Source organism: Carcharhinus amblyrhynchos, chromosome 8, assembly GCF_965287045.1.
Source record: "Carcharhinus amblyrhynchos chromosome 8, sCarAmb.v2.hapA, whole genome shotgun sequence".
NCBI classification, from domain to species: Eukaryota; Metazoa; Chordata; class Chondrichthyes; order Carcharhiniformes; family Carcharhinidae; genus Carcharhinus; species Carcharhinus amblyrhynchos.
This window is the reverse complement of record NC_137331.1, coordinates 12794673-12818420: the sequence shown is the minus strand read 5'-3', so window position 1 is coordinate 12818420 and position 23748 is coordinate 12794673. Positions and strand designations below refer to the sequence as shown.

The following is a 23748-nucleotide window of genomic DNA, read 5'->3' as shown; positions in this document are numbered from 1 at the left end:
TTGCGAGGAGGAAGTGATGGATCTGGTCCCCACATTACAGGAAGGATGTGGAGGCTTTGGAGAGGGTGCAGAGGAGGTTTACCAGGATGTTGCCTGGTATGGAGGGGAGGTCCTATGAGGAAAGGCTGAGGGATTTGGGGTTGTTTTCGCTGGAAAGAAGGCGGCTAAGAGGGGATCTTATTGAAACATATAAGATGATTAGAGGTTTGGATAGGGTGGATAGTGATAGCCTTTTTCCTCTGATGGAGAAAGCTAGCACGAGGGGGCATGGCTTTAAATTAAGGGGGGGGTAGTTATAGGACGGATGTCAGGGGTAGGTTCTTTACCCAGAGGGTGGTGAGGGATTGGAATGCCCTGCCTGCTGCAGTTGTAAATGCGCCTAGTTTGGGGGCGTTTAAGAGATCCGTGGATAGGTTTATGGACGAAAAGGGATTGGTTTAGGTTAGTGGGTCATTGTTTTGTAACTGGTCGGCGCAACATCGTGGGCCAAAGGGCCTGTTCTGCGCTGTAATGTTCTATGTTCTATGTTCTAATCTTACAGACTATCTCTCTCTCTCTCTATATCTCCCTCCCCCCAAGAGTTAAACATGGGTGTCCTGCTCCATGAGATACCAGGTGTGCACGGACAAGACCCAGGTACTGCACTGTCTCCTTACTGAGCTGGAGCTTACAGCGGTACACTACATCCAACAGCCCATCAAAGGACATGTGGGTCTCCATCCCCTGCCCGCATGACCCTGGGCCTAATGGCAACCCCCTGTAATCACACTGCAGCCTCTGGTCAGGGCTGGACTTGTAATATCTGCCAGTCTTCAATGCCCAAGTGTATCTGTGAGATGACAGAAGGCCTGTTCGCCCAGGCAGCCAACTACATCAACTCTGACGTGGGCCAAGCCTGGAATTAATGCTTTGCTGCCATTGCCGGCATGACCCGTGTGCAGGCGGCTGTAGATGACACACACACACCACTCTGTGGTCCCCACTAGGTCAGGGACTGCAGTTCATTAATAGGAAGATATTCAACTCCCTGAACATGCAGATTGGGTGTGACCACAGGATGATGTGTGCATCGCCAACGCACCTAACCAGCACGTCTGTCGGACTGTGGGAGAAAACTGGAGCACCCGGAGAAAACCCACACAGACACGGAGAATGTGAAGACTCCGCACAGCAACCCAGGCGAGGAATTGAACCTGGGTCCCTGGCGCTGTGAGGCAGCAGTGCCAACCACTGTACCACCCAATATTAACAATTCCATATAGCATGCACTTTTGCGAGCATCACACTCACTTTGGCAAATTTAAGTAGTCAACAGTTATCACTGCGATCTGTTAACATACATGACCTAATACTGTACGCATGGATACTGAATCTTACTCACCTTTTACTTGCGAAATATCCAACCACTTCCTGTGGACGAGCTTCTCAATAATCACAACACATGTTTTATTTAAGAGCAGGAATTAGATGCCATCGTTCAGCATTGATTACAATCTGGGAAAACACAAGCAGCATTAGCCCAGTATTTGCTGGAGTGGGACATTTGGAGATGAATTGAATCTTTTTGCCATCTATTAGTTCAGCAAATTATTGGACATGCCACCCTGCGCCTTTAGTCAATGATGTGGAGATGCTGGCATTGGACTGGGGTAAACACAGTAAGAAGTCTCACAACACCAGGTTAAAGTTCAACAGGTTTATTTGTTAGCAAACGCCACTAGCTTTTGGAGTGTTGCTCCTTCGTCAGGTAAGTGGGGGTTCTGTTAACAAACAGGGCATATAAAGACACAAGCTCAATTTACAAAATAATGGTTGGAATGCGAGTCTTTACAGGTAATCAAATCTTAAAGATACAGACAATGTGAGTGGAGAGAGCGTTAAGCACAGGTTAAAGAGATGTGTATTGTCTTCAGCGTGACAATTAGTGAGATTTTGCAAGTCCAGGCAAGTCATGGGGATTCCAGATAGTGTGACGTGAACCCAAGCTCCCGGTTGAGGCCATCCTCATGTGTGCGGAACTTGGCTAACAGTCTTTGCTCAGCGATTCTGTGTTATCATGTGTTGTGAAGGCCACCTTGAAGAACACTTACCCGAAGATCAGAGGCCGAATGCCCGTGACCGCTGAAATGTTCCCCAACAGTCAGAGAACACTCTTGCCTGCTGATTGTCGAGCAATGTTCATTCATCCATTGTCATAGCATCTGCATGGTCTCCCCAATGTACCATGCCTCAGGACATCCTTTCCTGCAGCGTATCAAGTCGACAACATTGGCCAAGTTGCAAGATACTTGGGGTTCCAGTTGGAGAACACTTCAGTGGTCACGGTCATTCGGCCACTGATCTTTGGGTAAGAGTTCTCCAAGGCAGCCTTCACGACACACGACAATGCAGAGTTGCTGAGCAGACACTGATAGCCAAGTTCTGCACACATAAGGATGGCTTCAACCTTGGGTTCATGTCACACTATCTGTATGACATATTTAACCCCCACGACTTGCCTGGGCTTGCAAAATCTCACTAGCTGTCCTGGCTGGAGACAATACACATCTCTTTAACCTGTGCTTAACCCTCTCTCCATTCACATTGTCTATACCTTAAAGATTTGATGACGTATATCCAACCATTATTTTGTAAATTGAGTTTGTGTCTTTATATGTCCTGTTTGTGAATGGAACTCCCACTTACCTGATGAAGGAGGAGCGTTCTGAAAGTTAGTGGCTTTTGCTACCAAATAAACCTGTTGGACTTTTAACCTTATTGCCTTTAGTCAATGGCAGAACCAACAATCTTATCTATCTCCTTATCCAAGAGAATTGAAAAGTAAACCTTAAATGAAATAAGGTGAATTCCAGTTAATTTGTCAGTCCAAAGATGTGCAGGTTAGGTTCATTGGCCATGCTGAGAAATTGCCCCTTAGTGTGTCCAGGGATGTGTAGATTAGAGGGATTAGTGGGTATAATATGTAGGGATATGGGGGTAGGGCCTGGGGTGGGATTGTGTTCGGTGCAGACTCAATGGGCCAAAGGGCCTCTTTCTGCACTGTAGGGTTCTATGATTCTGATTCTCTATGATTTAGATATAGGAAAGAAAATGTGGATAAAGAGAGATATAGAAAAAGAAAAGTGAGAAAAAAGTAAAAGTTTAAAAGCTTCTAGAAACAATTCGCTACCCACAGATTTAGTGGTACATTTCTTGCCGCTGTGGCTTTGTAGCAATATGAATCTTATCGACCCGAATCCTGAAATAGCAACCCTAACTTCCTGCAGTCAGTTCATTCTTTAAGTAAGGAATTGCATGCAGCCATTCCTTACATCTGAGATGGAGATGGTCCCGGAAGCTTCTTTTTGCCAGACTGAAGGTGAGATGAGAAAAGGTGTCCTGTTTCGATTCTCAGCTCTCAACTATATTGTTCGTAACATGTTGCTGATTTTTTTAAAAGCACACTAATAAGATTAAACTTGCCCTGGATCTGGTCCCTAAAAATGTGTATTGGAATTAACTGGAGTATGAGCCGTTCAGTTTGATGTGATATTGGTAAATGATAACTGAACGGAAAATATTTTTTCATTAACATTCAAGGGGTACTGGTGAATTTCTGGGGAGAGGGCAGGTCGTCTGAAACGGTCCCAAGGAAAATGCGTTTTCTCCTGCAACCTCGTTCAAGAAAACCTCTTCTTTCAACCTGTTACCCCGGCGACCGTTTCAAACATTCACCGTGGAAAAAAAAAGTACAAAACCTCAGACAGACAGACAGGCAATTCTATCCAGAGTGAGAGATGAACAACAGCACACTTTGCAAAGTGATATTGGGGAGAGAAGGGAGGAATCCGTGCTGAATATACAATCAGTGCTGAATATACTTGTGAGCTGCAATCTCATTTTGATTTTCGGTGGTAAAACCTCCATTCACTCTCCATCCCCAATAAAACATCTGAATGAAAAGGTGACAGCTGATCCTCTCCTCGCCCTTTCTAATACTTTCACAGAAGGCAACTAAAACTGGCAATCCAGTGTGGGGCTCACTGGCCAAGCACTGGGCTTCATTAACACAATTTCCATGAAGAAATAGGATCTTGTGCAGCAGAACACACTCAAAGGCATTTGAGTGGAGTTTATGTTTGAAGAGCAACGCTGCTGTGTCGCTGTTAGTGATTGTGTTGAACCATCGCTGCTCCTTGGACAAGAATGTAATTAATTTTTTTTTAAAAATTGTATCCAAGAAGCTATCGTTTTTTGCAAAATGAAATAACTTCAGATATTTGACTGGGAGCAAACATTGCAACAGCTCGGGAACTTTACCCAAAGAGAGAGAGAAGTCCCAAAGCAATTGCTGAACTGGATGGAGAATTGTACCAGTCACTGAAGGCTGAGTTTGGAGCAGTCTGAAGCCCGGGCTGGGTGTCCCATGTCCCGGCTCAGGGTGCAGCACTGCAGCCCGGCACAGCCCGGGGATCTGCACTGGCCCCGGCTCGTCACCTTCTACAAGAACGGCGACCGCTATTTCCGGGGCAAGGCGCTGAGAATCAGCCCGCACCGCTACCTCTCCCTGGAGGCGCTGCTGGCGGAGCTGAGCCGCTGGATCCCCCTGGCCAACGGAGTCAGGCGGCTCTACAGCCCCCGGGGCGGACGCACCGTGCGCACCTTGGCCGAGCTGAGGGACGGTCACGGCTACGTGTGTGCCGCCTTCGAGCCCTTCCGCAGCGGCAGGTATGGGCAGGAGCAGCCGGGAGCCACAGCTGGCAGCACAGGTGAGGGCAAGGCAGGTGAGGGAGGGCAGAGCTGGCAGGGCAGGTGTGGGTGGGCAGAGCTGGCAGGGCAGGTAAGGGGTGGGAGGGCAGGTGAGGGAGGGCAGAGCTGGCAGGGCAGGTGAGGGAGGGAGGGCAGAGCTGGCAGGGCAGGTGAGGGAGGGCAGAGCTGGCAGGGCAGGTGAGGGAGGGCAGAGCTGGCAGGGCAGGTGAGGGAGGGAGGGCAGAGCTGGCAGGGCAGGTGAGGGAGGGAGGACAGAGCTGGCAGGGCAGGTGAAGGAGGGCAGAGCTGGCAGGGCAGGTGAGGGAGGGAGGACAGAGCTGGCAGGGCAGGTGAGGGAGGGAGGGCAGAGCTGGCAGGGCAGGTGAGGGAGGGCAGAGCTGGCAGGGCAGGGGAGGGAGGGCAGAGCTGGCAGGGCAGGGGAGGGAGGGCAGAGCTGGCAGGGCAGGTGAGGGAGGGCAGAGCTGGCAGGGCAGGGGAGGGAGGGCAGAGCTGGCAGGGCAGGTGAGGGAGGGCAGAGCTGGCAGGGCAGGGGAGGGAGGGCAGAGCTGGCAGGGCAGGGGAGGGAGGGCAGAGCTGGCAGGGCAGGTGAGGGAGGGCAGAGCTGGCAGGGCAGGGGAGGGAGGGCAGAGCTGGCAGGGCAGGTGAGGGAGGGCAGAGCTGGCAGGGCAGGGGAGGGAGGGCAGAGCTGGCAGGGCAGGTGAGGGAGGGAGGGCAGAGCTGGCAGGGCAGGTGAGGGAGGGAGGGCAGAGCTGGCAGGGCAGGTGAGGGAGGGCAGAGCTGGCAGGGCAGGTGTGGGAGGGAGGGCAGAGCTGGCAGGGCAGGGGAGGGAGGGCAGAGCTGGCAGGGCAGGTGAGGGAGGGAGGGCAGAGCTGGCAGGGCAGGTGAGGGAGGGAGGGCAGAGCTGGCAGGGCAGGTGAGGGAGGGCAGAGCTGGCAGGGCAGGTGAGGGAGGGCAGAGCTGGCAGGGCAGGTGTGGGAGGGAGGGCAGAGCTGGCAGGGCAGGTGAGGGAGGGAGGGCAGAGCTGGCAGGGCAGGTGAGGGAGGGAGGGCAGAGCTGGCAGGGCAGGTGAGGGAGGGAGGGCAGAGCTGGCAGGGCAGGTGAGGGAGGGAGGGCAGAGCTGGCAGGGCAGGGGAGGGAGGGCAGAGCTGGCAGGGCAGGTGAGGGAGGGAGGGCAGAGCTGGCAGGGCAGGTGAGGGAGGGAGGGCAGAGCTGGCAGGGCAGGTGAGGGAGGGCAGAGCTGGCAGGGCAGGTGAAGGAGGGCAGAACTGGCAGGGCAGGTGAGGGAGGGAGGACAGAGCTGGCAGGGCAGGTGAGGGAGGGAGGGCAGAGCTGGCAGGGCAGGTGAAGGAGGGTTCAGGTGGCAGGGCGGGTGAAGGCGGGCACAGAGCATCAATGTGTAAACCATTGTACTTTTCACACAATTTGAAAAATGTTTCTTGAGATATTTGTGTCCTGTCACCACATAAAGTGTGATGTGTACAGATGTCTGTGTCCTTGAGTGGCACAGTATGAAGTCTCACGACACCAGGTTAAAGTCCAACAGGTTTATTTGGTAGCACAAGTAGTGCTCTGAAAGCTTGTGGCTTGTGCTACCAAATAAACCTGTTGGACTTTAACCTGGTGTTTTGAGACTTCCTTCTGTGTTTATCCCAGTCCAATGCTAGCATCTCCACATCCTTGAGAGGCTGCAGAGGAATTTACTAGAATGGTGCCAAAGATGAGGGAATTGAGCTCCCTGGTCAGGTTAGAGAACCTGAGAATATTCTAGAAGGAAAGGAGATTGTGGAGAGAACGCTGATCCAAGTTTGTCTTCTGAAAGATCAACAGCTTATCCGATGAGTCAATGTATGGGCAATGAAATTCATCCAAGAGAAATGCAACCTCATATATATTGTAGGGCAACACAGTGGCACAGTAGTTAGCACTGCTGCCTCACAGCGCCAAGGACCTGGGTTCAATTTACTCACCGCAGTCTCACATCTGTGGTGGGTAAGTTGTTGGAAGGTATTTTGAGAGACAGGATATGCAGGCATTTGCAAGGATTGATTAGGGACAGTCAGCATGGCTTTGTGAGTGGAAAATCATGTCTCATAAATTCGATTGAGTTTTTTTGAAGGGGTAACCAAGAAGGCAGAGCAGTTAAGGGGGGGCGGTTCAGAACGGAGTTGAGGAGGAACTTCTTCACTCAAAGGGTGGTGAATCTCTGGAATTCTCTGCCCGTTGAAGTGGTGGAGGCTGCCTCGCTAAATATTTTTAAGAAGCGGGTTGATGGGTTTTTGATAAGAGAGGGGATTAAGGGTTATGGGGAGAGGGCGGGAAAGTGGAACTGAGCCACGACAGATCAGCCATGATCTTATTGAATGGCGGGGCAGGCTCGAAGGGCCAGATGGCCTACTCCTGCTCCTATTTCTTATGTTCTTATGTTCTTAATATTGTCAACATGGACTTTAGCAAGGCCACTGACAAGGTACGGCATGGTAGGTTGTTGCATAAGGTTAAATCTCACAGGATCCAGGGTGAGGTATCTAAATGGATGCAAAATTGGCTTCTTGACAGAAACTAGAGAGTGATTGCAGAGGTTTGTTTTTCAAACTGGAGGCCTGTGACCAGCGGTGTTCCTACCTTAGAGATTACTAGGCTTATCTATAACCCTCTATCTTACTAAGTTCCATGTACTTATCTAAAAGTCCCTTAAAAGATCCTATCGAATCCACCTCCACCACCATTGCCGGCAGCCCATTCCACGCACCCACCACTCTCAGTGAAAAACTTACCCCTGACATCTCCATTGTACCTACTCCCCAGGACCTTAAACCTGTGCCCTCTTGTGGCAACCATTTCAGCGCTGGGAAGAAGCCTCTGACTGACGAGAGGCGGCAGATGGCGTTTAATATGGAAAAGTGTGAGGTGATTCACTTTGGTAATAACAGGAGTACAGAATACAGGGCTAATGGAAGGACTCTTAGTAGTGTTGACAAGCAGAGAGATCTCTGTGTACATGTGCATAGATCCCTGAAAGTTGGCACCCAGGTTGATAAGGTTGTTAAGAAGGCGTACGGTGTGTTAGCTTTTATTGGTAGAGGGATTGAATTTCGGAGCCGTGAGGTCATGTTGCAGCTGCACAAAACTCTGGTGCAGCCGCGCTTGGAGTATTGCGTACAGTTCTGGTCGCCGCATTATAAGAAAGATGTGGAGGCATTGGAAAGGGTGCAGAGGAGGTTGACCAGGATGTTGTCTGGTATGGTGGGCAGGTCTTATGAGGAAAAGCTGTGGGACTTGAGGTTATTTTCATTGGAGAGAAGAAGGTTACGAGGTGACCTGATTGAGGCATACAAGATGATCAAAGGATTGGATAGGGTGGACAGTGAGAGCCTTTTACCTCAGATGGTGATGGCGAACACAAGGGGACATAGCTTTAAATTAAGGGGTGGTAATTATAGGACGGATGTCAGAGGTAGGTTCTTTACTCAGAGGGTAGTAAGGGCGTGGAATGCTCTTCCTTCATCAATGTGTTTAGTCACATCTTCAAAAAATTCAATCAGATTCGTAAGGCATGATCTGCCTTTGACAAAGCCATGCTGACTGTTCTTAATCATATTATGCCTCTCCAAATGTTCATACATCCTGCCTCCCAGGATCTTCTCCATCAACTTACCAACCACTGAGGTTAGACTCACTGGTCTATAATTTCCCGGGCTATCTCTACTCCCTTTCTTGAATAAAGGAACAACATCCACAATCCTCCAATCCTCTAGAGTGCAGAAAGAGTGCAGAAAAGATTTACTAGGATGCTGCCTGCAGCAGTTGTGAACTCGCCAACTTTAAGAGCGTTCAAATGGTCAGTGGATAGGCATATGGATAACATTGGAATAGTTTAGGTTAGAGGGTCATTAGATTGGTTCCACTGGCGCAACATCGAGGGCCGAAGGGCCTGTACTGCGCTGGAATGTTCTATGTTCTATGTTCTATCCACTCGATCAATACCTCTCATCATCGTATACACCCCTATCAGGTCACCCCTCATCCTTCGTCTCTCCAAGGAGAAAAGGCCGAGCTCCCTCAACCTATCCTCACAAGGCATGCTCCCTACTCCAGGCAACATCCTTGTAAATCTCTTCTGCACCCTTTCTATGGCTTCCACATCCTTCCTCTAATGAGGCGACCAGAACTGAGCACAATACTCCAGGTGGGGTCTGACCAGGGTCCTATATAGCTGCAACATTATCTCTCGACTCCTAAACTCAATTCCTTGATTGATGAAGGCCAGTACACCACACGCCTTCTTAACCACAGCTTCAACCTGTGCAGCTGCTTTGAACGTCCTATGAACTCGGACTCCAAGATCCTTCTGATCTTCCACACTGCCAAGAGCCCCACCATTAGTATTATATTCTACCATCCTATTTGACCTGACAAAATGAACCACTTCACACTTATCTGGGTTCAAGTCCATATGCCACTTGTCTGCCCAGTCTTGCATCCTACAACACCTCCAACCTTTCTGTCATCAGCAAACTCACAACCCATTCCTCCACTTTCTTTATCCAGGTCATTTATAAAAATCACAGAACAAGGGTCCCAGAACAGATCCTTGGGGCACCCCACTGGTGACTGACCTCCATGCAGAATATTACCCATCTATAACCATTCTTTGCCTTCTGTGGGCAAGCCAGTTCTGGATCCACAAAGCAATGTCCCTTTGGATCCTATGCCTCCTCACCTTCTCAATAAGCTTCGCATGGGGCACCTTATCAAATGCCTTGCTGAAGTCCATATATACTACATCTACTGCTCTTCCTTCATCAATGTGTTTAGTCATGTCTTCAAAAAATTCAATCAGACTCGTAAGGCATGATCTGCCTTTGACAAAGCCACGCTGACTATTCTTAATCATATTATGCCTCTCCAAATGTTCATAAATCCTGCCTCCCAGGATCTTCTCCATCAACTTACCAACCACTGAGGTTAGACTCATTGGTCTATAATTTCCCGGGCTATCTCTACTCCCTTTCTTGAATAAAGGAACAAAATCCACAATCCTCCAATCCTCCGGAATCTCTCCTGTCTCCATTGATGATGCAAAGATCATCGCCAGAGGCTCAGCAATCTCCTCCCTCACCTCCCACAGTAACCTGGGGTACATCCCATCCGGTCCTGGCGACTTATCTAACTTGATGCTTTTCAAAAGCTCCAACACATCCTCTTTCTTAATATCTACATGCTCAAGCTTTTTAGTCCGCTTCAAGCCTGCACTACAATCACCCAGATCCTTTTCCATAGCGAATACTGAAATACAGTCTTTATTAAGTACTTCTGGTATTTCTCCTGGTTCCGTACAAACTTTCCCACTGTCACACTTGATAGGTCCTATATAGAAAGGATATTATAGAAAGGATATTATTAAACCAGAAAGAGTGCAGAAAAGATTTACTAGGATGCTACCGGGACTTGATGGATTGAGTTATAAGGAGAGGCTGGATAGACTGGGACTTTTTTCCATGGAGATTAGGAGGTTGAGGGAGGTGACATTAGAGAAGTCTGCAAAATAACGAGGGGCACAGATTGGCTAGATAGTCAATATCTTTTCCCAAAGGTAAGGGAGTCTAAAACTAGAGGGCATAGGTTTAAGGTGAGAGGGGAGAGATACAAAAGTGTCCAGAGGGGCACTTTTTTTCACACAGATTGGTGAGTATTTGGAACAAACTGCCAGAGGTGGTAGTAGAGGCGGGTACAATTTTGTCTTTTAAGAAGCATTTAGATAGATACAATGGGTATAGAGGGATATAGGCTAAATGCAGGCAATTGGGATTAGCTTAGTGGTTTTAAAAAATGAAATGGCGATATGGACAAGTTGGGCCAAAGGGCCTGTTTCCATGCTGTAAACCTCTATGACTAATTCCTGCCTTGGGTCACTGTCAATGCAGAGTCTGCACATTCTCCCCATGCGTACATGGGTTTCCTCCAGGTGTTCTGGTTTCCTCCCACAGGTGTGGGGTTAGGTGGATTGGCCATGCTAAATTGTCCCTTAGTATTAGGGGGGCCTAGCTAGGGTAAATGCACAGAGTTAGGGCCTGTGTTGGGATTGTGGTCGGTGCAGACTCGATGGGCTGAATGGCCTCCTTCTGCACTGTAGGATTATATGATACATCAGAAGTATTCCATGTCCTTCAGTACCCAACCCCACAATGCACGATTCCCCTTTGAAGTTGCTAAAGAATGCCATTACTTAGGAATCCACATGCAACATAATTTGCAACAGAATGTACAAACTCAATAGGCTTCCAAGGCCTTTGGCTTTGTGAAATTGAGCTTCTATTACTTTTCAACAGCAGCGAAGAAAATGCTGCACCATACATTGGTTAAACTACATGCAATAGAGTCAATGGTGTAGCTGCCTGGCACTTGTATGGTGCTAAAAACATTACCCTCCTCGAGAAAAGGTGGCATGGTAGCACAGTGGTTAGCACTGCTGCTTCACGGCTCCGGGGACCTGGGTTCGATTCCCGGCTCGGGTCACTGTCTGTGTGGAGTTTGCACGTTCTCCTCATGTCTGCGTGGGTTTCCTCCGGGTGCTCCGGTTTCCTCCCACAGTCCAAAGATGTGATGGAGAAGATCCTGAGAGGCAGGATTTATGAATGTTTGGAGAGGTATAATATGGTTAAGAATAGTCAGCATGGCTTTGTCAAAGGCAGATCATGCCTTACAATTTTTTGAAGATGTAACTAAACACATTGATGAAGGAAGAGCAGTAGATGTTGTATATATGGACTTCAGCATTTAATGAGGTGCCCCATGCAAGGCTTATTGAGAAAGTGAGGGGAAATTGCTTTGTGGATCCAGAACTGGCTTGCCCACAGAAGGCAAAGAGTGGTTATAGATGGGTCATATTCTACATGGAGGTCAGTCACCAGTGGAGTACCCCAGGGATCAAGTTAAAAATTGCCCTTAGTGTCCTGAGATGCATAGGTTACAGGGATTAGTGGGTAAAATGTGTAGGGATATGGGGATAGGGCCTGGGTGGGATTGTGGTTGGTCAGACTCGATGGGCTGAAGGGCCTCTTTCTGCACTGTCGAGTTTCTATGATTCTTCTATGATTTCTGAAGTTCAGTGCCAGGCAGCTTGCTTTGTTACAATTACTTGTGAAATTATAGAATCTTCTATGGGGTTATGTCACCAGGCTAGCATGGTTTCTAGAACAAAAAAAGTTAAATATTTTTCATCAGTACATTAAGCCCCAAAGTGACCAAACTTGAAGAGCTCATAACCTACAGCTCCAAATGTTCAGACCCCATCATGTTTCCTTTGCTAACTTCTTTTCCTTAAAGACTAGAACAAACTTCCAAAAACCTTCATCTTCATTCCCTCTAAGAATAAATTTAAGGAACATCTGTTGAACTTTGAAAATTAATGTCACCGTCAACTGCAATCACTTTGTGTCTCCTGTGAAAATTCCTGAGTGGGAGATTATGACAGATTGGATAAGGGAGACATAGAAATCTGTTCCGATTGTACAGGGACTAGGGGACACAGATTTAATTTTTTGGACTGGGGAGGAGGTGATTTTGAGGAAGACATTTGTGAGTGGTACAGAATGATCTGGATCTTACTGCCAACGTGTGTGGTGGAAGTGGAGACATTAATGATTGGATAGAACAGGGACTGACTGGATTGCTCTACAGAAAGCCAGCATGGACTCAATGGGCCAAATGGCACGATAACACTGTGACCTGAATGATCACACACAAGCTGCCCATACACTGGCCAAATATCAGAGACCATCTCTTGGCATCTACACTGATCAGCAGTTCATTTTGTTTTGCAAAATAGTGATGTTGCCACTGTGACTGATTTTTTAAAATATAATTATCAGATTTAGTCAAACAATGTCAATTTATTACTCTACAATAGCCTGCAATTTCTTTGCAAGAAATAAGATGATGTTCATTCAAATAGCAATCCATCAGATTTGAATCGATTGTGGTCCAGTTCCCACATGCTGTTTTGTACCAGCATAATTTTTATATAATATCGTAGCTGCAGATTGCAGTGTTTCCGAATATTTGATAGAAGAGGGAAATATACAAGTTCCCAATACTGAAGCAAGGGAGAACTTTTTTGTTGCAAATTGACTCATTCAATCTGCATAAATTGGAAGAAACACGTAGGGTTTTAATTCAGCGCATAACTTGCCTTTAAGAGTGTGTGCATGTATGTTCTCTTCAGTACATTGCTCTTTAACAAGTGAGTAAGTAAGTGCCACGTACTGCATAAATTATAAAGGAAGATCTCCCTGATTTCTGATGCATTGTAACTGATACTGGAAGCTAATACATTGTGAAGCTTTTGGCTTCTTTAAAGTGGAAGTTAAGGCTGTACAAACACTGAATCTACATTCTTGTAGGATTCTTTTTGAACAAACGCAAGTTGTTTTTGCAAGATGCGTTTGTGTTTTTGAATGTGGTTAGTTGGGGTGGGGGGGGCGGGGTGGAGTGACAGGGTATGGAAAGAGAAGTCGAACTCCAGTGTCCCTCACTGTCGGGGTTGATGCGTCTTAGTTACTCAGTCAACATTCCTTACCGTTGACTTGCCAGACGCCCTGGGAAACCAGTTCTCACTGTCCGCAGCTGAATGTTATCTGTGTTTGAAGACCTTTTAATTTCCCCTAACCCCCTACGTGGAAATTATGCTGAAGACGAGTTTGTCGCCCTGCACTTTCAGTGTAACGAGGAAGAAATTAAAATGAAAACTTGCTTCATGTCGCAGGTGCTTCGGACTTATTATTAGTTATTTTTTAAATTCGAGGAGCCCTTACCACCTGCACTAGACATTTCTTCCTCCTTGGGTATTGTGTCTTTTAAGGGATGCCACTGTTTTACTGTATGAATTAAAATTCTGTGTTTGAACTTGTGTGGCACATCAGAAAATCACAATGTTTAAACTTGCATTCAAAGCTGACAAAAGATCAGAAGCAAGTAAGCATCTTGAGTTTGGTTTCAGATTAAATATCTAGAGTAAATATTAATAAAATTCAGTATGACTCACTTTAATATCCTGGTATAAATATTGAACATTCATTTTTCTTGCACCTGTTTTAAGCAAACACGCAGTCTTTTATTTCAGATCCAGCATTGAGAACAGTGCCTTTATTTTTGTCCGAGTTCCATGTTTCAGAGTCAGTAGGCAACCTTGAAATTGCCCCTTTTATTTCTGCCTTTAGTTTTTATATGTCACAGAGTCTCCAACAACTGGACAAAAGGTGGTCATTGTATGGATTTTGCCTCCTCGTCTTAATAACAGTAGGACTGCTACCTCACAACACCAGGGATCTGGGTTCAATTCCGGCCTTGGGTTTTAGAACAAAGAACAACACAGCACAGGAAACAGGCCCTTCAGCCCTACAAGCCTGCGTGCCCGTTTTAGCACTCAGTGAGTGCCTCTTTCCAATCCTCCTTCTACCTACCACTTTTGTCTACGTCTCTTGGACTCCACAATAAAGGGGTGCAAATTTAGAGAATTATATGTGTCCCCCATATTAAGGGAGGTCTAATTTAGGGACAATTTATTAACACCAATCAACCTAAAAGCACGTTTTTGGGCTGTGGGAGGAAACCGGAGCACCCGGAGAAAACCCACGCAAGCACGGGGAGAATGTGCAAACTCCCACAGACACCGACCCAAGTCGGAGATCCGACCCGGGTCCCTGTATCTGCACAGCAGATGTGACTGTGTGGAGTCTGCACATTCTCCCCATGTCTGCATTGGTTTCCTCCGGGTGCTCCGATTTCCTCCCACACTCCAAAGATGTGCAGATTAGGTGGATTGGCTGTGTTAAATTGCCCCTCAGTGTCCCAAGATGTGTAGGTTAGGGGCGTAATAATGTGGGGTTACAGGGAGAGAGTTTGCGTAGGATACTTTCAGAAGGTCGGTGCAGACTCGATGGGCAGATTGGCTTCCTTCTGTACTGTAGGGATTCTAATATTGCTATATACTTTGTATAAGTTTGTATCTTGCAAGATGTTTTCTCTTGAAAGTTAATAGTGTAGGACATAATATATATTCTTTCAAGCAGCCCAACCTGAGGTCCTGGAATAATAGAATCATTTATTTTATGGAATGCATGGATTGGTATCGAAGCCAATATATATATTACCCATCTGTAATTGGTCTTCAGAAAGTGGTAGTGATCCACCTTCTTGAATTGCTGCAGTATATCTGGTGCAGGTACATCTGGTGGTGTGATGAAGAGAGCGACAAGACTTTGATCCACCTACACTGAATGAACAGCAAAACAGTTCAACGTAAGGATGGCCTGTGGCTTGTAGGGGAACCTGCAAGTATTGGTGTTCCCAAGCATTTGTAGCTCTTGACCTTCTAAATAGTAGAGTCTATGTTGTTGTCTAAAGGCCTTGGTGAATTGCTGCAATACATCTTGCTGCCATTATGCAGTGGTGGAAGGGGTGAAGTTGAAGGCGGTGAACGGGGTGTAAATCAATTGGCCTGCTTTGCCCAAATGGTGTCAAGCTTCTGTTGTTGGAGTCACACTCATCCAGGCAAGAGGAATGTATTCCATCACATCCTGACTTTTGCCTTGAAGATGATGGACAGCCTTTGGAGTGAAAGGATGTGTATAGGGCATTGGTGAGGCCGCAGCTGGAGTACTGTGTGCAGTTTTGGGCGCCGCACCTGCGCAAGGATATTTTGGCCCTGGAGGGAGTGCAGAGGAGGTTTACTAGGCTGATACCGGAGTTGAGGGGATTGAGCTATGAGGAGAGGCTGAATAAACTAGGCTTGTACTCGTTAGAGTTTAGAAGAATGAGGGGAGATCTCATTGAGACGTATAAGATGATGAATGGGATGGATAGGATAGAGGTGGAGAGACTCTTCCCGCTCAAAAAAGACAGTAGGACTAGGGGGCACAGCCTCAAGATAAAGGGGAGGCGGTTTAGAACGGAGTTGAGGAGGAACTTCTTCACTCAAAGGGTGGTGAATCTCTGGAATTCTCTGCCCGTTGAAGTGGTGGAGGCTGCCTCGCTAAATATTTTTAAGAAGCGGGTTGATGGGTTCTTGATAAGAGAGGGGATTAAGGGTTATGGGGAGAGGGCGGGAAAGTGGAACTGAGCCACAACAGATCAGCCATGATCTTATTGAATGGCGGGGCAGGCTCGAAGGGCTAGATGGCCTACTCCTGCTCCTATTTCTTATGTTCTTATATGTTACTCACCACATAATTCCTAGCCACTAGCTTGTTCTTGTAGCCAGAGTATTTACGTGGTTGGCCAAGTTCTGTTTTGATACTGGGGAAATTCAGCAATGATGCTGTTAAATGTCACGGGAAACAGTTGGATGCTGTCTTGTTGGGAATGGTCATTGCCTGGTAGTTACATGGTGCAAATGTTACTTATCAGCCCAAGCTCGAGTATTGTCTCGGTGGTGCTGCATATGGACATGAATTGCTTCAGTATCTGAGGAACTGAGAGGAGACAATCCTGAGGAAATCCTTCTGCGATGTCCTGGGACTGAGCATAGAAGGAGGCAAGTGATCTATCGTTGTTATGAACCCAGTTTGTTATGTACATAAATGATGTAGATGAAAATGTTGGGGGGGATTATTAAGCAAGTCTATAGACAACGCCAAGATTAGCGGGGTAGTTAATAGTGAAGAAGATATTCATAGATTACAGGAAGATATAGATGGAAGATAGCTGCTGGGGTGCTATCACCTGATAGGTGCTACAACTCAAGACCGATTTCATACTGATTGTCTCTGAGTCAGACCTTTCTGGTCTGAGACAAAACAAAGCGGAACTCTGGGCTTTGTTTCTACTGAACTTAATGGGGAGTGCAAGATTAACTACATTGCCACACAATGAATTAGAATGCTCATCTCTGATTCCTATTCAGTGACCCTATTCAATTGCGAAATGAGAACAGAGCCAGGATTGCCTGAGAGATACTTTTACAATGGGAAGTCTGTGGACTTCCTGTGGAGCTACATTCCAATCAGGGAGGCATTGTTGCTTAAGGGAGGAACGTTGGAGAGGACAAAAAAGACCAGTCAAGCCTAGTGATCAGTGTCCCCAAGAAGAAGCACAAAAGGAAATGTCCGGTTTCTAAGCAACAGTTTGTTAGATAAATATCAGTGGGGGACCAGAACTGACCAGATATTTACTTCAGCTGGATAAAACTTTGTGGTTTGCCTAGGAGCAGATCATTTATTCAGAATGTGCACCTCTTTCAGTCACCTACAAGTGGTTTTTTTTTAATTTAAATAGCTTTTCTCCTCCCCTTGCAGAAAGCTACTCCAGATTTCATAGAATCCCTGTAGTACAGAAGAAGGTTGTTGGGCCCTTCAAGTCTACACCAACAACAATCCCTTCCAGGCCCTATCCTCGTAACCCCATGAATTTATCCTGCTAATCCTGCTGACATTAATGGGCAATTTAGCATGTCCGAACAACCTAACTTGCGCAACTTCAGATTTGTAAGTTGATTACCGTTTTGGCAGACTACTTCATGGGAGCATTTATTGCTGCCATTCACTTTAATGTTCTCCCAGCTTGGGACAATACAGATCGGTGAATGCCACTAAGCAGCCGACTTAAGATGCATCTATTCCCAGAAACATTACACCACTAAATACTCCTCAAAGATATGACCATCATAGGATTCTTACAGTCGCCTTGTATTTTCAGAGGAGTTTAGGGGTGATTTGAAATGAGGTGTATAAGTCGTACAGGATTATGACAGAGTTGATGGGAACAGACTGTTTCCAGTGATTGTGTGGGTCGAGATATAAAGGACAATATCGTATTTAGGATAGAGCAGAAGAATTTTTTTGCAGAGGGTTGTGAATGCACTATCAAATTGAATGATTGATATTGGATCCATTAGGGACTTTAGATTGGAAAGCAAATAAAGGGAAATGTCAGCAGCATGAAAACAGGAAATATTATAATAATTAGTGCAGACGATAAAATTGACACAGACTAATTGGGTTGACTCACCTGGTTCTGTTAAAATTAAATAGGTATTGCGTGTAGTTCAATATTCACTTGCACTTGTAACGAATCTGTTCAAAATAATTTAGGATTCACGTATACTTTAATTGTTGCACAGGAGTTTGGTGCAACTGGTTATAGGTTGACTTAATTGCCTTGCTGGTGATGCAGGTCACGCAATTCTCATGTCATTGCAGAATGAGTAGTGGGAATAGAACAACATAACTGTCTTGCTTTCTTTGTTTTTCTCTCTTGCTTTATTTCTCTCTCTCCCTTTTGTGCCTCCATCCAAGAATACAATCCTAATCTGGAAACTGTATTGTCAAATAAGCAGATGAAGAAATTTTCCTGAAACCAAATTTCTCCTACAAAGCTGGCAACTAAAGAGATCCTTTTAATTTTAATGGTCTTGCTGTCTGAACATGCTCAACCTATCATAGACCATAGACCCCTACAGTCCAGAAAGAGGCCCGTCGGCCCATCGAGTCTGCACCCAACACAATCCCACCCAGGCCCTACTCCCCCATCCCTACATATTATACCCACTAATCCCCTCTAACCTACTCATCCCTGGACACTAAGGGGCAATTTCTTAGCATGGCCAATCAACCTAACCCGCACATCTTTGGACTGTGGGAGGAAACCGGAGGAAACCCACGCAAACACGAGGAGAATGTGCAAACTCCACACAGATAGTGACCCAAGCCGGGAATCGAACCCAGGACCCTGGAGCTGTGAAGCAGCAGTGCTAACCACTGTGCTACGTGCCGCCCAACCTATACCTGTGTGCAGAGCCAGAGTTCTTAGTTTAAGCATAGAGGAAACTGTTTAAAATTTATTCATGGGATATGGACATTGCTGACTAGGCCAACATTTATTGCCTTTCCCTATTTGCCCTTCAGAAGGTGGTGGCCTTCTTAAACCACTTGCAGTCCATGTGGTGTATGTACACCCACAGAGCTGTTCAAAAGGATTAAGATCCAGTGACTATGAAGTGAGTTGGAGGAGAACTTCCATGTGATGGTGTTCCCATGTGGCTGCTGCCCTTGTCCTCCTAAGAATTGTGGGTTTGGAACGTGCCTTGGTGAGTTTCTGCCATACAAGGCTTATATATTGAATTTAGAAAAAAATGAATTGCGGTAAAAAGAATGGTTGCACCCTTAGGTGAAGCAAAGAGGTTGGTTGGGCTGGGAAACTAGAGTGGGAAACCTATGCGAGAGATAGGTGACTGACTGGGAGAGAAAAATAGGAGGAGAGGCTCTTCCAGACGTAGGACTAGCAGGAGAGAACATATCTGAACCATAGAGAGAGATACTATTGCCAGAGGTTTGGGGCTCTGCCAAGGTTGGAAGTGGAGGTGGATGGTCCCAAAAATGCCAGTGTGAGGGTTTCCTGATTGTGTTCCTGGTGCCAACCATTTTAGATGAGGTAAATTAAAATCTGGCAGGGTGGTCCTGCCCCATGAGGTGGGTAGCCAATTAGTCTCAATAAGAACCTTGTCAAAGGAGTTTCCCGAAATGTGACAGGGGAACAATTCAACTCTCTGGAGGCAGGCACCCTGGGAAAGACCGGGGGAGGGGCAGAGCTCCAGATAGGCCTTCCCCACCTGCCTGTGGGGTGTAGTTGTGGCCAAATTGCACCCTGTAGAGGGATTCCCTCACCCCTGGAGAGGGAATCCACATTGGTTGCTTTTTCTTGTTTTTATTTAATTTTTAGGGAAGTTGTTAGTCGGAAAACCTCCTCGGTTACTTGCCCTTGAATGTAGCTTGCTACCACCTTTCATCTTGGAGGACTCTGGCCTTCCAGCTTCACAAACCTGTCTGCCACATTTCATTGTTTAGGGAAACATGTCACTGAAGGGGTTGTCTCCGTGAAAATTCCAGGTCAGCGATCACTTTTATCCAAGGGTGGGTTCAGGACTGTGGGCGGCACGGTAGCACAGTGGTTAGCACTGCTGCTTCACAGCTCTAGGATCCTGGGTTCGAACCCTGGCTTGGGTCACTGTCTGTGTGGAGTTTGCACATTCTCCTCGTGTCTGTGTGGGTTTCCTCCCACAGTCCAAAGATGTGCGGGTTAGGTTGATTGACTGTGCTAAGAAATTGCCTCTTGGTGTCCAGGGAAGTGTAGGTTAGAGGGATTAGTGGGTATAATATGTAGGGATATGGGGGTAGGGCCTGGGTGGGATTGTATTCGGTGCTGACTCAATGGGCCGAAGGGCCTCTTTCTGCACTGTAGGGTTCTATGATTCTATGGAACCCTTTCGAGCAAAACTTCAGCCTGATGTTTGTCAGATTGCAAGTTTAGGGGGATCTCTCTAACTGTCTTAGTTTGTGTCTCATTTCCTGTTTGTCTCTTATGTTTGCCATCTTTGTTATATCTATTCGCTTATTCTCTGTAGACTTTAATTGGATGCCTTTTTTCCTTGAGAAGTAAGGACAACTTTACACGTGAGCTACATCCTTCACTGTATAACACTTGGGCTCTCATCCTGACTCTACACTGTGTTCCACTATATTGGGCGTGTTTACTTTTAAACACATCAGTAATTACTTCTATCTCTTCTGGCAGGCAGTTAAAGCTGCTTCAGGGCTTTTGTTGCCTAATTAGCCTTTTACTTGGCTGTAGAGGTGAGCTGGATTGTATGCAAATTGTATTGAGACAAGATGCATCGAACAGATCTCACTGTGTTTATTTGAAAAATGAAGTTTCCCTGTAGACAGTTCAGCAGTGGCTGTCATTTGAGTAAAATTCGAGTAAGACAAGATGTCTAGAGAGAATGGTTTAACAGGTTTAGCAGAAATGGCTTGAAGCCATTTGAGAAGCTGGCAGAATGAGCCATCAGAGACTGGTACCTGTCGAGGTAGTGATTTTGGAATGATCTGTTGCAAATGGTGATTTAATGTGATTGCGTCTTATTACTAGTGTTATTGTGAACCGGTCATTTCCATTACTGAATATTTTAATGCCCATTGAATAATGGGATACATCGCAAAATAATAATATAGGTGGAGGTTTACTTATTTTTTTCTCTAAATTCTAGCGCAGGTTGAGAAAAGCATGGAGAGCACACCAGTTGCGCAGCTGGCTTTTCTCACTATATTTTCCAGTACTTCAACAATAAAAATGCAGGAGGCACGTCCCACACCGTCATGTCAGTGGGTGGTCTCTGAAAGCCTCAAACGAGCCTGCACCACCCATAATGGTGGCTTTCCAGAATGACGTGGAGATGCCGGCGTTGGACTGGGGTAAACACAGTAAGAAGTCTGACAAGACCAGGTTTAAGTCCAGCCAATTTATTTGATAGTTTCGTGATCTGTAGTCCTTTCGGTATCTTGTCTGCTTTCTTGCATCTCTGTAAAAACTTGATGTCGATGTCAATACGTGCGATCTTCTTGGAGATCCTCTCCACTTGGATCCGGCAGTTTGCGGTGTCGATCAAATAAATTGGCTGGACTTAAACCTGGTGTTGTCAGACTTCTTACTGTGTTTACCCCAGTCCAACGCCGGCATCTCCACATCATGACTACTATCGACACCGCAAACTGCCAGACCCAAGTGGAGAGGATCTCCAAGAAGATTGCCACATCGACACAGACATCAAGTTTTTACAGAGATGCAAGAAAGCAGACAAGATACCAAAAGGAGTACAGATCACAAAACTATCAAATAAATCGGTTGGACTTAAACCTGGTGTTGTCAGACTTCTTACTGGACTTTCCAGAAATCAGGGCATCTTTTTTAAAGGCTGTGCCGTTATTCAGTGCTAAAAAAATAAAAACACACATGCGCCATGCATGCGGGGAACCTCCTACACGGGAAACCCCTTTGGGATCCCAAAGTGTTGTGCAGCTAATGACGTACTTTTGAAGTGTAACCGTTGTTATAATGTATGAATTGTAACAGTGTGGTAATTGTCCCTTTAAAGGCAACACAACAGGATAAGAGTCACATAGTCTGTGTGACCCATTTGGCATTCAGACGGGATAATTGCCCCAGGAGGTGGGGCTCTCATAGGCAGGCAACATATCAGGAGCTAGATTCCACACGACTCTGCTGTTTACTTATTAATAAATCCTTTTTGTATTCTCAAATGAAGTCTGTGGAAATGTATCATAACATCTGGTGACCAGGATAAAATTATCATGACACTGCCTCTGGCCTAACACCTGTGAGTATCCTGTTTTAATCAAAATCTTAAAAAAAAGAGAACTCATCAGAATGCCTTTCTTTGGGCGAATGGACCCATTTGAGATGTTGCCAGTTCCTGAGTAATGTTGAATCAGAAAAGATGGAGAGTTACAAGAGGCTTAGTGCATTAAAGGAAATGAACGACAGACATAGAAAAACAAACCTGTACAATTGGCTGACGGGGTGAAAGATTTAAAAAAGAAATGCAGAGTCAAAGTAGGGGGATTGAATTTAGGAGTCGCAGCGTCATGTTGCAACTGTACAAGACTCTGGTGCGGCCGCACTTGGAGTATTGTGTGCAGTTCTGGTCCCCACATTATAGGAAGGATGTGGAGGCTTTGGAGAGGGTGCAGAGGAGGTTTACCAGGATGTTGCCTGGTATGGAGGGGAGGTCCTATGAGGAGAGACTGAGGGATTTGGGGTTGTTTTCACTAGAAAGAAGGCGGCTAAGAGGGGATCTTATTGAAACATATAAGATGATTAGAGGTTTAGATAGGGTGGATAGTGATAGCCTTTTTCCTCGGATGGAGAAAGCTAGCACGAGGGGGCATGGCTTTAAATTAAGCGGGGGTAGTTATAGGACGGATGTCAGGGGTAGGTTCTTTACCCAGAGGGTGGTGAGGGATTGGAATGCCCTGCCTGCTGCAGTTGTAAATGCGCCTAGTTTGGGGGCGTTTAAGAGATCCGTGGATAGGTTTATGGATGAAAAGGGATTGGTTTAGATTAGTGGGTCATTGTTTTTTAACTGGTCGGCGCAACATCGTGGGCCGAAGGGCCTGTTCTGCGCTGTAATGTTCTATGTTCTATGTTCTAAAGTAAACCAGAAAAGCTAGCCATGTAGAGCTGGCGGCTAGAAGAGTGGTGTGGAGATGCCGGCGTTGGATTGGGGTAAACACAGTAAGAAGTCTCACAACACCAGGTTAAAGTCCAACAGGTTTACTTGATAGTAAACCCACAAGCTTTCAGAAACGCTGTTCCTTCATCAGGTGTGTGGAGAGTTCTGATCAGAGAAGGGCATATAAAGGCACACATAGTTTACAGCTAGAAGAGTGGCACAGTGGTTAGCACTGCGGCTTCACAGTACCAGGGATCAGGTTCAATTCCAGCTTTGGGTGACTGCCTGTGCGGAGTCTGCATGTTCTCCCCTTGTCTGCGTGGTTTCCTTTGGGAACTCTGGTTTCCTGCCACAGTCCAGTGATGTACAGGCTAGGTGGATTGGCTAGGTTAAATTGCTCCTTAGTGCCCCAAGATGTTAAGATCAGGGGAATTGACGGGACAAATGCATGGGCTTAGGTGTCCTGTCAGAGGATTGGTGCAGACTGGATGGGTCAAATGGCCTCCTTCTGCAATGTAGGAATTCTGTGATTCCAAGAATTCTATAAGAGCCATGGCTTCAAATTTAAAAATATTTGGATGAAGGGCAAGGAATTGCTGCAAGTACGGGCAGCACAGTGATTAGCACTGTTGCCTCACAGTGCCATTTGTCCGAATTCAATTCCGGCCTCAGGTGACTTTCTGTGTGGAGTTTGCACATTCTCCCCGTGTCTGCGTGGGTTTGCCCATTAGTGTCAGGGGATTAGCAGGGTAAATATGTAGGGTTATTGGGATAGGGCTTGTTGTCAGTGCAGGTTAGATGGGCTGAATACCCTCTTTTTGTACTGTACGGATTCAAATTCTTAAAAAAAAAATTGGCATTAGAAAAACTGCTGCAGCTTTAAGAGTTAAAAAAACAGCTAGAGACACTGTCTGCATTGATATTGCTGTTGCAAAGTACACCTACAAGGGGAAGCCAGCTGTCTCCCAGCAATTACA

General features: G+C 46.3%; 1 protein-coding gene across 1 annotated transcript in view; it reads left to right on the top strand.

Annotated features, from left to right (window-relative positions):
* The first annotated feature begins 4405 nt into the window (after positions 1–4405).
* Positions 4406–23748, top strand: part of LOC145346926 (serine/threonine-protein kinase DCLK3-like) — a 52110-nt gene continuing 32767 nt past the window's right edge. The window contains exon 1 of the mRNA XM_080194803.1: positions 4406–4748. Coding sequence (XP_080050929.1) covers positions 4406–4748 — 343 coding nt within the window. The remainder of the gene's footprint in view (positions 4749–23748) is intronic.